General features: G+C 36.5%; 1 protein-coding gene across 1 annotated transcript in view; it reads left to right on the top strand.

The window, feature by feature from the left end:
* The window catches only part of APPL1 (adaptor protein, phosphotyrosine interacting with PH domain and leucine zipper 1), a 46,852-nt gene extending 33,931 nt beyond the window's left edge, over nucleotides 1-12,921 (top strand). Inside the window, exons 16-22 of the mRNA XM_072598855.1 lie at nucleotides 616-668; nucleotides 1,911-2,085; nucleotides 2,167-2,203; nucleotides 2,849-2,995; nucleotides 3,723-3,773; nucleotides 6,776-6,865; nucleotides 7,548-12,921. Coding sequence (XP_072454956.1) covers nucleotides 616-668; nucleotides 1,911-2,085; nucleotides 2,167-2,203; nucleotides 2,849-2,995; nucleotides 3,723-3,773; nucleotides 6,776-6,865; nucleotides 7,548-7,697 — 703 coding nt within the window. The 3' untranslated portion in view covers nucleotides 7,698-12,921. The remainder of the gene's footprint in view (nucleotides 1-615; nucleotides 669-1,910; nucleotides 2,086-2,166; nucleotides 2,204-2,848; nucleotides 2,996-3,722; nucleotides 3,774-6,775; nucleotides 6,866-7,547) is intronic.
* Nucleotides 12,922-12,971: the final 50 nt, after the last annotated feature.

Raw genomic sequence — 12,971 nt, 5'->3', positions numbered from 1 at the left:
AAGGGTGTCTTGGAGGTTTGTAGTTGGACTCTGCCCAACCTTCCATTCCCATTCCTTACCATCCTTAGTCTGACTGAAGTAAACACCATCAAATCAAAGAGAGGACTCAGTTCTGGCCCTATTCTTTTGTCTACCCAGAACCAAGGTCCCTTCCTACTCATGGAAGGAGGGTTGAGTTCCCAACTCCTTGCTCCTCTCCTCTCTTTCAAGCCTCCAGGAGGCAGAACCATCTTGTAATACCCTTCCTTCTGGGTTTTCAGTACAGCTATTTTTTTCCACACATCTCCCTACCAGAGAACTAGGAATGTGTCCGTGTGTCTCTTCTACCCTTCTACTTAGCCTTCTCTGGGTATCCTTATTCTGTCTCTGGGATACTGTTTGGGGCTCATTTTGTTTAGCAAGAACCCTTCCCCCCTCCTCTCACCTCCTGTGCAAGACAAAATTTATTTCTTTTTATAACATGACTATTAGCTTCAATCTTCTCTGATTCCTAATTTTTAAAAAAAGAAACAGCCCTCCAAAGGAGAGCAGAAGGGGTGAGAAGAAAGGGCTTCTCAGAAATCATTTCTCCAAGTACCTGATGGTAACCGTGTCCTTTAAAAAATGTTTTTCCAGACGTACAAATCCATTTGGAGAATCTGGAGGAAGATCAAAGCCTGAAACTGAAGGTAAAAGAAAATCTTCAGTACCCTTACTTATGCCTCCAGTCACTAAAATATGAGAGTGACTTATCATTTAGTTCATATTCCTCAGCTGCTCATTTGTGTCAGCTCTGAAGACCAATCTTTATAATCTCCATCATTGTAAGATGGTTTATCATTCAGTCCGAGGGTATGTCCCAGAGGTGAATCTGAATCTGGTCTCACATTGCAATAGCCTTTAAAATTTGCAGAGTATTTTGTACACTTTTTTTTTCCTTTGGTTCCTATATCAACCTTGTATGATAGGTAGTTTAGGGATGTTTATGCCCATTTAACATCTGAAGAATCCAAGGTTCAACGAAGTTATAAATTGCCCATAGTCATGTAAGAATTATCTGTTTTGAATCCCATTCTTGACTGTCAAGTCCAGCACTCTATCCACCGGTCAGCCTCTGTCTTATACCATGTTATAAATGGTTGCCCACATTCTCTCTGTTTGTAGCTAAGCCCAGTTTGTGTGGGCTGTAAAATTCGCACCCCCAAGAATCATTACCATTTCTCTTCCCTTGGCCCAGTTCCCAAAGGGTCCTTTAATCAGCTAAAATCTCCCAACATGGCAGTTGTCATCCCACTTCTTATTCTAGAGGTACAACTCGTATTTGAACTTCAGAAATGTCTTTTTGTTTGAACTTTGAGTCTCCTGAAGCAGTGTGGTGCAGTAGGAAGACCTGACTTCCAGGTCCTGCCTCTGACACATTGATTGGATGTGTGACCCTGTGCAAATCTCATTACCGTTCTGTGCTAGGCCTTTGGTGTCCACATCCCTGGGGCTGTGTGGTGATTTAAAAAAAAACACAAATTAACATTATATTTTATTATAATTTGTTTATTTGTTAGACACTTCCTAATTCTATTTTAATCTGATTAGGCCCCTGGGGATTTTTGAGGGCAGCAGGAGGACCTCAGGCTTGACATACTGCTCTAAGCAGTTTGTCTTAATGTATAGAAAAGGTGCCCACCTGCAGGAGCCAAGGGAAGTTCCCTACACCAGTGAATTCATAGATCTAAGTACTGTTTCCTCCCTGACCCCCTTCAACCCTCCCCTCCCTCCACCAGTTTTTGCATGTTTCTTTTCTGGTTTACCTCAGTGATATGTACACTGCTTTTTCCAGTATATTCTAAGATGGTCATTGGATCCTGTAAAATTAGATACTTATTTAATTCCAGAGGAAAATGAATTTTAAAATGATTCGCCTTTTCCTGCTTTAGATTCCATTCTTCATCAGTTATTTATTGTCCGATTCCTTGGCTCTATGGAGGTGAAATCAGATGATAGTCCAGATGTTGTTTATGAAACAATGCGCCAAATCCTGGCAGCCCGTGCGATCCATAACATTTTCCGGATGACTGAATCACACTTATTAGTTACTTGTGACTGTTTAAAGTAAGTAATCATTTTTGTCTAACTTTGTTTTAGTCTCAATGTCCTATTATCTCCTGATATTATTTTTATTATTAATTTTAGGTTAATTGACCCACAAACTCAAGTTACAAGGCTCAGAGTAAGTTTCATGCATATATAGTCATTTTGAGGGTACCTACATGTGCTCATGGGACTAAAATGACCAGTAAAGGATCTCCAGTTAAGTTCTGCTCTAAGATTCTTCAGATTCGTCAAGTGATTATTGAACGCTCTATAGAACAAAACCTAAGCAACTCACATGACTGACAGGATTAGTTCATCTACTGATTTCGTTAAGATATAGAGCACTAAAGAGCCTAGAAATAGAAACTGAAGTATTATGCTAAGGGTGAAGGTACATAAGTAACTGCTTGGAAAGATCCGGAAGTCCACATTTTTCTCTTAGGTAATATTTGAAATAATTTAATTTGATTTGAATTGTTAAGAGACCTTAACTCCAGGAATTGAAGAACTTGTCAAGTGCCAGAGGCAGGAGCAGGTGCTGGGGCTTAGATCTCCAGAGGCAGGACCCCATGGTCTTCTGCCCAGCCATATCCATTAAGTATGATGAGAAGCACAGGTTAATACTACGTTAAAATGAATAATTGTTAGAATAGAAACTAGAGATGTTTTGGTTTTTTTAAAAGATTATTGCTTTGAGATTCTTACTATTTACTGTTGATTATGTGTGTGTGTGTGTGTGTGTGTGTGTGTGTGTGTGTGTGTGTGTGTGTGTGTGAGATAGTTTCCTTTGCCCAACGTGGTCCTGTATGCTACACATCAGGAAAGTAAACGGCTTTTTGGATTTGTGCTTCGGACATCAGGAGGCAGAGTCGAGAGTCATCCAACTTCAGTCTGCTACATATTTGAATCGAACAATGAAGGAGAAAAGGTAATTTTCATTTTAACATCTGTTCATGTGTATATAAGAAATATAACAGTTTTTAGTAAAGCCCCTAAAGGAAGCTCCAGTACTACCCATTCTTCTGCCTAGGGAAGTTGGGGGCAGAGATTGCTGGACCTTGCACAGCAGGTCAGCCACGTCACGGGATCTGCAAATGCAATCTGTGGTCATTAAGTGTTTGAGTGATGCATTCCCTGTGGCCTTTGTAATGAGAGGACCAAAATGACATCAGTCTGTTGTGTCTCACTGTGGCTGATCAGACCAATACCAGCTCAGACACGAACATTGAAACGGAGATGTCTCCAGGTGGTACCTGTCTCCCATCAGACATTGCTGAGACCCAGGGATAGAGGATACCTGTTCTCACACCTTTGGAAATGCCTTCAGTGTAGAAGAAGCAGTAGTCTCGGACATTTACTGTGCTCTTGAAATCTCAAGTGTCCTTCCGTTGGACCTAAGAAAGCATGAAGGAGGGATCGAAAGGTAGGAGCCAACAGGCTCTTAAAAACAAACCAGGCACAGACTCCAAGAGGTGGAGTTCTTTAGCCAGATGGTTTATTAGGCAACTTATTTTGTTCTGTGTTGATGAATCTAGTTTTACTAGAAGGATTTGGGCAATATTTAAATAATTTCTTCAAACTTATTTCCTGAAAGTGAGAATGCTTTTAACTTTTTTTGCCTTGTTCAGCGTTTTGTTTTTTGGTTTTTTTTTTAGATATGTGATTCTGTTGGACTTGCAAAACAGATTGCTTTGCATGCTGAATTGGTAAGACTCCAAAACATAGCTTTATTAAATTTGCATATTAACTCTGTATATTGCCAAAAGTCTGCCATTACTAAGCAAGCTGCAAACCTGACTCACTCTCCTTAGAGGCTTAGTTGAATAGGCTACAGAGTTTAGAGAAATCATGAAGCTCTGTCACATTCAAGAGGACTTGGGCTTGTTTTGCTTGTCCTAAGAAGATAGAAGTAGGAGAAATGGGTAGAAATTGTACAAAAGCAGATTTAGGATTTATTATAAAGAAAATTTTCCTAACGTGTTCAAAAGTGAAAAGGACTGATTCAGGAGGCCACAGGAGGTCTTCAAGCCAAGGACTAAGCAACCATTTGTCCAAGATGTTGTAGAGGAGATTATTTGGGTACAGCTTCAACTAAATTCTTTTGAGGTGGGAAGGTTGGCGGGGAAGAAGGCCATGGAATTAGGAGAGGAATTCAGAATTCAGAAGATCTGAGTTTGATTTCTGACTGGGCCCATGACTCAACAGCTGTGCAAGCACAAGTATTTCATAACCTCCACGGGTCTCAGCTTCTTTTTCTTTTTTCATTTTTAATATCTTATTCTTCCCCAATTGCATGTAAAAACAATTTCTAAAATGCGTGTTTTTTTAAGTTTTGAGATGCAAGTCCTATTCCTCCCTCACTCCCTTCCCTCCTCCAAATCAGCAGGCTATCGGTTATAGGTTATCCATGTTCAATTATGTAAAACATTTACATGTTAGTCATTTTGTGGAGAAAAAAAATCAAACAAAAATAAAGTGAAAAATAGCATGTTTTTGTCTGTATGCAGACAACAGAAGTTCTTTCTCTGGAGGTGGGTAGCATTTTTCATCTTGAGGCCTTTGAGATTGTCTTGGATTATTGTTTTACTAGAAATAGCTCAATCATTCACATTTATTCTTCATACAATATTGCCCTTACTGTGTACAATGTTCTCCTGATCTGCTCACATTGCTGCATCAATTTGTGTATGTCCAGGTTTTTCTGAAAGCATTATGTTTGTCATTCTTATAACACAATAATATCCCATCACAATCATTTACCACAGGTTGTTCAACCATTCCCCAGTTGATGAACATTCCCTCAGTTTCCGTTTCTTAACCAGTATAAAAAGAGATGCTGTAAATATGTTTGTATGAACAGATTCCTCTTTCCCCCCCCTCACTTTTTTAAATCTCTTTTGGACACTGTCCTGAATCAAAGGGTACGCACAGTTTTGTAGCCCTTTGAGCATAGTTCCAAATTGCTCTCCAGAATGGTTAGATCAGTTCACAACTCCATAAACAGTGCATTAGTGTCCCAGTGTTTCCACTTCATCTCTGATATTTATCATTTTTCTTTTTTTGTCATATTAGCAATCTGATAGATGTAAGGTGATACTCAGAGTTGTTTTAATTTGCATTTCTCTATTCAACTTAGAGCATTTTTCATATAACTATAGATAGCTTCACTTTCTTTGAAAATTGCCTGTTTATGTCCTTAGACCATTTATCAATTGGAGAATGCCTTGTATTCTTATAAATTTGATTCAGTTCTCTACATATTTAAAAGTGAAGCCTTTATCAGAGATAACTTGCTGTAAAAAAAATTTTTTTTACCAGTTTTCTGCTTTCCTTCTAATTTTGGTTGAATTAGTTTTGTTTGTGCAAAAAGTTCTTAATTAATTTTATAAACTTTAAATGATCAGTTTTACATTTTGTAATGTTCTCTATATCTTGTTTGGTCCTAAATTCTTCCCTTAGCCATAGATTTGACAGGTAAAAACTATTCTGTGCTCTCCTAATTTGCTTCACCTCTTATGTCTAAATCATGTACCCATTTTGACCTTATTTTAATATATGGTGTGAGATATTGATCTTTTACCTATTTTCCAGTTTTCCCAGCAGTTTTTGTCAAATAATGAGTTTTTGTCCCCAAAGCTTGGATTTTTGAGTTTATCGAACACTAAATTACTGTGGTCATTTACTACAGTGTGTTGTGTTCCACTGATCCTCCACTCTATTTCTTAGCTAGTACCAGATCGTTTTGATGATTACCACATTATAATACAGTTTGAAATCTGGCCCAGCTAGCTCACCTTTCACATTTTTTATTGGTTCCCTTGATGTTCTTGGTCTTATGTTCTTCCAGATGAATTTTGTTATTATCTTGTCAAGTTTTATAAAATAATATTTGATAGTTTGTTTTGGCACTGAAGAAGTAAATTAATTTAGGTAGAATTGTCATTTTTATTGTATTGGCTCAGCCTACACATGAGCAATTAATATTTTTCCATTTGTTTAGATCTGACTTTATTTGTGTGAGAAGTGTTTTGTAATTGTGTTCATTTAGTTATTGGGTTTGTCTTGGCGGGTAGACTCCCCCAGTATTTTATGTTGTCTACACTTGTTTTAAATGGAATTTCTTCTTCTGTCTCTTGTAGATGGACTTTGTTGGGAACTTATAGAAATGCTGATGATATATGTGGATTTGCTTTATATCCCACTAAAGTTGTTAATTATTTCAATTAGTTTTTTAGTTGAATCTCTAGGATTCCCTAAGTATACGTACCATCATATGATCTGCAAAGAGTAATACTTTTGTTTCCTTAGCACCTAATCTAATTCCTTCAGTTTCTTCTCTTCCTTCTGCATATGGCATTCAGGAATAGGAGAAATCACTCACTGTAGCTTCTCGTTAAATTTCTTGATCACTATTCAGTCTGGTGCAGACTTCAGTAGGATATGGAAGCCAGACAGTCTGCCTCCTTCCCATTGAGGCATTTTATTACTACAATCAAGTTTTTTTTCTGAAATAAAATATTTTGAAGTTATGCATTAATGTAATAATGAAATATAAAAATAACCCATTACATGACTGTTTTAATGTAAAAAAGGATTGAAATGTGCTGTTTATTAAGGTTTAATCAAGTAAGAATTTGTTTCTAGAATAGACTGAAACGATATTATGTAAATTTATCTTGTACAAATGAACTTACCTTTTCCTCTTCAGGATCGCAGAGCATCAGAGAAGCAAAAAGAAATAGAGAGAGTAAAAGAGAAACAACAGAAAGAGCTGAATAAGCAGAAACAAATTGAAAAGGTATCATTTTTTCTAAAATCTTGTTACTTGGGCTGCTTTGTCAGATTTTCTTTCAGAGTCAGGCTGTAACTTGAGCCTCTTTATTGCTTTGTAATTGCTTTCCAATATATCACCTAAATTTATTGAGTGACCTGGCCTGAGGTTTTCATAACCGTTGAGTTATTTACATGTTCATGTTTGGCATCACCTTAGAGAGGAGACCCCAGTACATTACCAGCACTTTTAGAACGGTCTTCAGAGCCAGCAACATGTCCTCCTGACAGACCAAGTCTGGTAAATTTAAAAAGTGATCAAGTTGAAGATTAACATTTTTAGTCAAAAGCTGTCAGTCAGGCAGTCAACAAGCATTTATTAAGCCATGTGCCAGGAAACTGTGCTTGGCACTCGAGATAAGATTTTAAAATCAAAGTAGAATTATAAAATAATGAAACTTCTTTATAATGCTAGTCAGTTTAACTATTTTATTTTGCAAGCAAAAAAATGTATTCTGAGATGGCAACATAATATGTAGTTCACTTACTCCTAAGTTCTTGAAACAAGGCCAGTTCTGAAAAAGTCCTTAGTTAGATTTTCAAGTAGCCTCTCATTTTAGCAGTTTCTTGTTATTTTATGATAGCCAAGTGATTGTGCATTTGATTACAGAGGGCCATGAAATTTCATTGTGATTTCTTGTTTCTCCTAGGATTTAGAAGAACAAAGTCGGTTAATAGCTGCCTCCAGCAGACCAAACCAGACGAGTGGAGAAGGACAGCCTGTGATCCTTAGTAGCAGCCAGTCTGAAGAGAGTGATTTGGGAGAAGACGGAAAGAAGAAGAAAGAGGCAGAAGCATGAAGTTCTCCCTTTTTTTGTGGCTTTTTTCCACCATCAGAATCTATTCACAGTTTCTGAGGTGAAACAGCACAAGTTAAACAACCTTAAGAGGCATCAAAGTGGATACTTCCGATTTTTTTCTAGAAGACTGAACTTGCCAACCATGTGTTACATTGGGTTTTTTCCTCTTAAAATTGACTTAGAATTACTGTAATAACAATAACCTAACACCTAATTCCACGTGCTTAAAAAAAAAATCTGTCAGTTTACTGAAGTAGGTTGCTACAGAATTATACTGAATTGAGACTTTTTTCCTCAATTTCAAACTTTTTGTCTTAGCTTTGCAACTGGGTACAACTAAAAGGAATTATTTATCCTTGGGCTTCAGCTATACAGGGGGTGTTATTTCTGTCTGCTGGAAGCAGGAAGAAGCTTTATACTGAACAGGTTCAAAATTGTGATACTAATATTACATCAGTGAAAGTGCAATATGCCTTGGAACAGACCTGGGACACAGGTTTCTATGCATGTGGCTTTAGTTTTCAAGGAGGTGCCATTTAATCTCAGAATGCATCATTAACATGACAGAATGGGATGTAATTACATCTTGGTGTATGTGGAAATAGAAACAAAGGTTTCTCCACATCAAGATGAAGCTCACAGTTGGCATGCGATCACATTCTCATTCTCAGGGTGGGACTGAAAGACTGCCGCTGAGTAGTAGTGGTGAAAGTGAGAAGGCTTGGGGCTGTGGAAGGACATGTTTCTGTTCAGATACATTTAGATAGCGGATTTGGACAGGGCACATTGGCCTTTGGTGTCTGTTTTACTCAGTGATGAATTCTATTTTTTATATCCTACAAAATCGAGTGACATTGCAACAGAAGTTCTTGAGCGATTATGTTTACTGATTAAGCAGAAATCCCTCAGTATTTGGGGTTTGTGCTCACTTGGAATACATTTCAACTGACATTCTCCAGATCTTCACTGCTACATAACCAGCTTCTTGCTGCGTGTGACATTGAATCATTCATAATGGCAAACAGCTGATTTATAAAAGTGTCATATTTGCACTAATTATTGTAAATAATGCTATTCTAATGAGTGGAAGACACATGCGTAGGATTCAAAAACATCTGTAATGTTTGATATGTTTTAGAAAAGTTGAAAAAAGAAAACGGTTTTGGCTTTGCGCCATAGTTACAAATGATGACAATTTTCTGCAGGCCTCTTCCATGTCAGATGTTTATTTTTTACAATTATTAATGTTTCTGACAAATAGTGCTTCTCCTAAATTTAAGAATTTCACATGAAAATATAGTTTCAGCAAATTAAATGTACTACAGATGTTTTAGTTGGTTTGTGAATTTGGTCAACAGGTGGTTTCCAATAATAGTCCGGAATTTCACAAGGGCAAGACTGTTCCTTAAAATGCAGCTTTTTTCCTCAAAAGTGAAGTAAAGGGGATCATTTTGGCTTTCAGTGTGAGGGTTTCTGCTTTCAGTGATCACTAGAACATTAGGTCTTTCTTTTATCTCTCTGTGTGCCAAGTGGAAATTTTGGCTTATTTAATACTTACTAACAGCATTATGTTACCAAGACCTTTAAAAAAAAAAAACTAAAGCTGGTCCATATGATTGGATTTATTTGAGCATATGATATGGCTTACTATTTATATAGAGAATGGTATAAATGTCAACATGAACTAATTCCTTCACTTGAAAAGCTGTTCTTTGATCAATAATCATCCATGTAAAATCTTGCTCTTAAGTTGTTATTATTGATGAACAGTACGTATTCTGCTTCAATCCTTTGTTTACATCATAGATTGTGTCTATTTACTCTTATTTCAAGTGCAGCCTCTTTAACCTTTAGGGAAATTCTTTAAAAACAAGAAACAAAGGAAGATTTTAGCAAGAAGAGAAAGTTCTGTATAAGCTGGAAAAATAATACCTTTTATTACTAAAACTTTTATTATTATGACTTTGATTTGGGGAGAGCAAAATGAGGAAGGTAGGTGATCTTCCTGTTTTCCTTGAGTCCCTTACAATATGGCCTCACATTTGCTTTGAAGTATTGTCAATTTTATGATATCCATATCCAACTGGAAATTTAAAAAGAACTCTAAAGCCAAATAAAAATTATTTTTTAATTAGTGGCTGTCCTGGATGATTCCAGCCTCTGCCCTACTGTAGATAATTGAGAGTTGACTAAATATGTTTGTTTCTGATTGTTACAAAGGGATTTTATCTCTGCCAAATTTCTTCTACTTAACTAGTCCAGAGTCTTGTTTCTTGTTACCTAGATTACTATAATAGCCTGCTATGGGATTTTTTTTTTTCCCTTCAATCCCCTCTTCAGTATATCATTCATACTGTGGTCCTAGAAATCTTAGCACTGAGCTCATCACTTCACTCTTTTAGCCCCAAACTTCCCCATGGCCTCCTGCATCAAGTGCAGACTGCTTGTCTTGGCATTTGAGGCCCTTTACAATGTGGTTTCAACATACTTTTCCAGCCTTGTTATGTACTGTTCCCTTATTATATATTCTAGTCAAAGTGTGGACTATTATCCTCTTATCTCTTGGTCTCGCCCTGTCAGTTCCCAGCCACTGTATCCTGAAGTTCTTCTGTTCTTTTAAAGCCAAACTCCAACCCCACCTTCCCCTGCAACTGAAAGTGGTCTCTCTGTTCATATTGCTCCTGGCACTTTACCTGAGCCCCTCCCTCATAGTCATCAAATTCTCTATCATTTGTATGTGTCTTCCCCTCTCACACCACACCCTTCATGTTATATTGCTATCTCCTTGAGGGAGGGGTTTATGACAGGTCTTTCTGCTCTCAGCACCATAGTTGCCTTGCATGGAGTAGGTGCTTAATAGTATTAGATGATAACAGGATTAGAATTTAAGGTATTTTTTCCCCAGATTAATGTTCTTAATGATTAAAGATGTAAGCAGGATCAATCCATATCCTAAACAAATACATATAATATTTAAACAGAAAATTTTTAAGGCCCTGGCCCCCGTACATGTAAACACCTACCATTTTACCCAAATTAAAAAAAGTTAGAAGCCAACTGTTCAATTCTCCTTTCTTCTGTTGGCAAATATTAAAATCCGACACTTGTTGGCATCTTTAAAATAGTGCCTGAAGTGACTGTTAGGCCATACTAGAACGCCTCCACTTCACGGATTTTTATGGTAGGACCATAAAACTAAATTCATTTTTTAAAATGCTACGTTGACCTAAGTTAAAAAGATAAAGAAAAAAGAATAGATGATTGAGAAATGAACATAATGCTAATATGACAATTCTCATTGAACAAAGAAATCAACCCTTCTACTTATTTTGGAGTCAAATCCAGAAAGCTTAAGTGTTTTATAGAAAGTTTTCTTCTAAATTCTAAGCATCTGAAGCATCCACTGGATCATGGGGCACTGGGTCATATCATCGATTTTGTTTCTGTTCTGGTTTCTTTTAATAGCCCAGGCTCAGATCTGCTCCATTTCAGGTGCCCAAAAGAGCCAGAGCCCCTGTTATGGCAAGCATTTCATTCCAGTTGGAGAAATGGTGACTCACCTTACATCTATGAGATTTAGTCTTCATTCCCATGGAATTAAAGATTCGATTATTAAGCATCTGTGGGGAAATCAGAATTTCATTAAATTTTTAAGCCATCACTTGTGATTGTCTAAGATAATTTACCATGTCTCTGAAGAGCTTACATGAGAACAAGTCCATGTACAAAAATGACTACTTTTGTAGTATGTTTGGGTGATTTTGTAATGTGACGGGCAAATTTTTGTAATGCTAGATTGATTCTTTTATTGATGTAATTTTCAGCAGTTTTCAGTAATTAAAAAATCACGCAAAATTTCCCTTTAGAATTGGGATTGTATATAAGACAATGGTGACATTGGGATTTTTTTTATATTGTAAAAATGGGCCTAGAATATTGCTGACAGGACTGAATGGTAATATGCCGTTTGAATTTTAAGTGTATAATAAAGTGTATGTTTTATATATAATGATTTGGGGTTTGAAATAGGTGAATGAAATATAAGTATTTGTATTGAATCTAAGTGCTTTCAAATGACATACATTGTCAAAGATTTGGACTTTTTTCTTCTGTTTCCAGCTCTCTAATTCCATGTTATTGCCCCTTTTTCAGGAATGTGACGGGCAGTGAAAAGTGACATTTTTCAGTAATTCGATTTGACATGTTGCCAGGCTTATGTTTACTACCATTTTGGTCTTACTATTAGCAGGCACTTTCTGAAAAATTGCTACATTCTAAAGCAGTAGAGTCAAACTCAAATAAAAATCAATCTCTGCCACCCACATATTGACTTAGAAAACCACAAATCAACATTATCTTTGTTGTATTTTAATACATTTTGTTCAACATTTCCTAATTACATTTTGATCTGTTTCTAGCAAAGTTCAGGAGTCCTGCTGGGCCAGCTTTGACACCTCTATTGTAAAGGCTCAGGTGAATGTATACACCAGCATAGACTAGACCTATGGGATTGCTTAAATGGTAGCATTTCTACATGTTCTGTTTATAATTTCTTTTAATACTTAACATCTGAATTCTTATAGAGATTTGATTTCTGTGGATTAGTCCTCTCTATATTTTATAAGGTTTGTAAACTTTTGGAGGGGTCAGGGAACAAAGGGAATAGGATTTTTACTTAATGTAATTTAACTAATATACATACATGTGTATTCTACGCACACGCACACACACACACACACATAATCTGACCCTATAGACTATTAATGCCAGTTATTCCTGCAAATGTTTTTTGTAAAAGACTGTCCATCACTAAATTTACTCCTCCTAAACTAAATATGTGCTTGTTAAAGTAGCCTATGGTGCTTTTAAAAGACTCCTACATCTGATAACCTCAGTGAGACAGCGTATATCCTACGATCATATGGTTCTAGAGGCACTCTTTTTACAGAACTGGGCATTGCCATTAAAATATAAATATGGGAAGAGATTGGTTCTCTAATATTTTATTTTTGTATCAAATTATTGATGTATTGCCTGAATACTAGCCTAGCCAAAAGAGTATCATATTCTTGAGATGCATGTAAAATGTTCAACAACCTAAATTTCTACATAGAAAAGCTGGTGTTTAAATCCATTATTTTAAGATATACAGGAACAAAATCATTTAGGTAATTTAATCAAATGCTCTAATTGTTTCTGTCAATAAATCTACCAGTTATCTGAATGCTTCTGTGTGCCCAGCAGTGATTAGTTTATATTCAAGTAACTGGAGTC

This window comes from Notamacropus eugenii, chromosome 3 (genome assembly GCF_028372415.1).
Source record: "Notamacropus eugenii isolate mMacEug1 chromosome 3, mMacEug1.pri_v2, whole genome shotgun sequence".
Taxonomy (NCBI): Eukaryota; Metazoa; Chordata; class Mammalia; order Diprotodontia; family Macropodidae; genus Notamacropus; species Notamacropus eugenii.
This window is presented reverse-complemented; position numbering and strand designations above follow the sequence as displayed.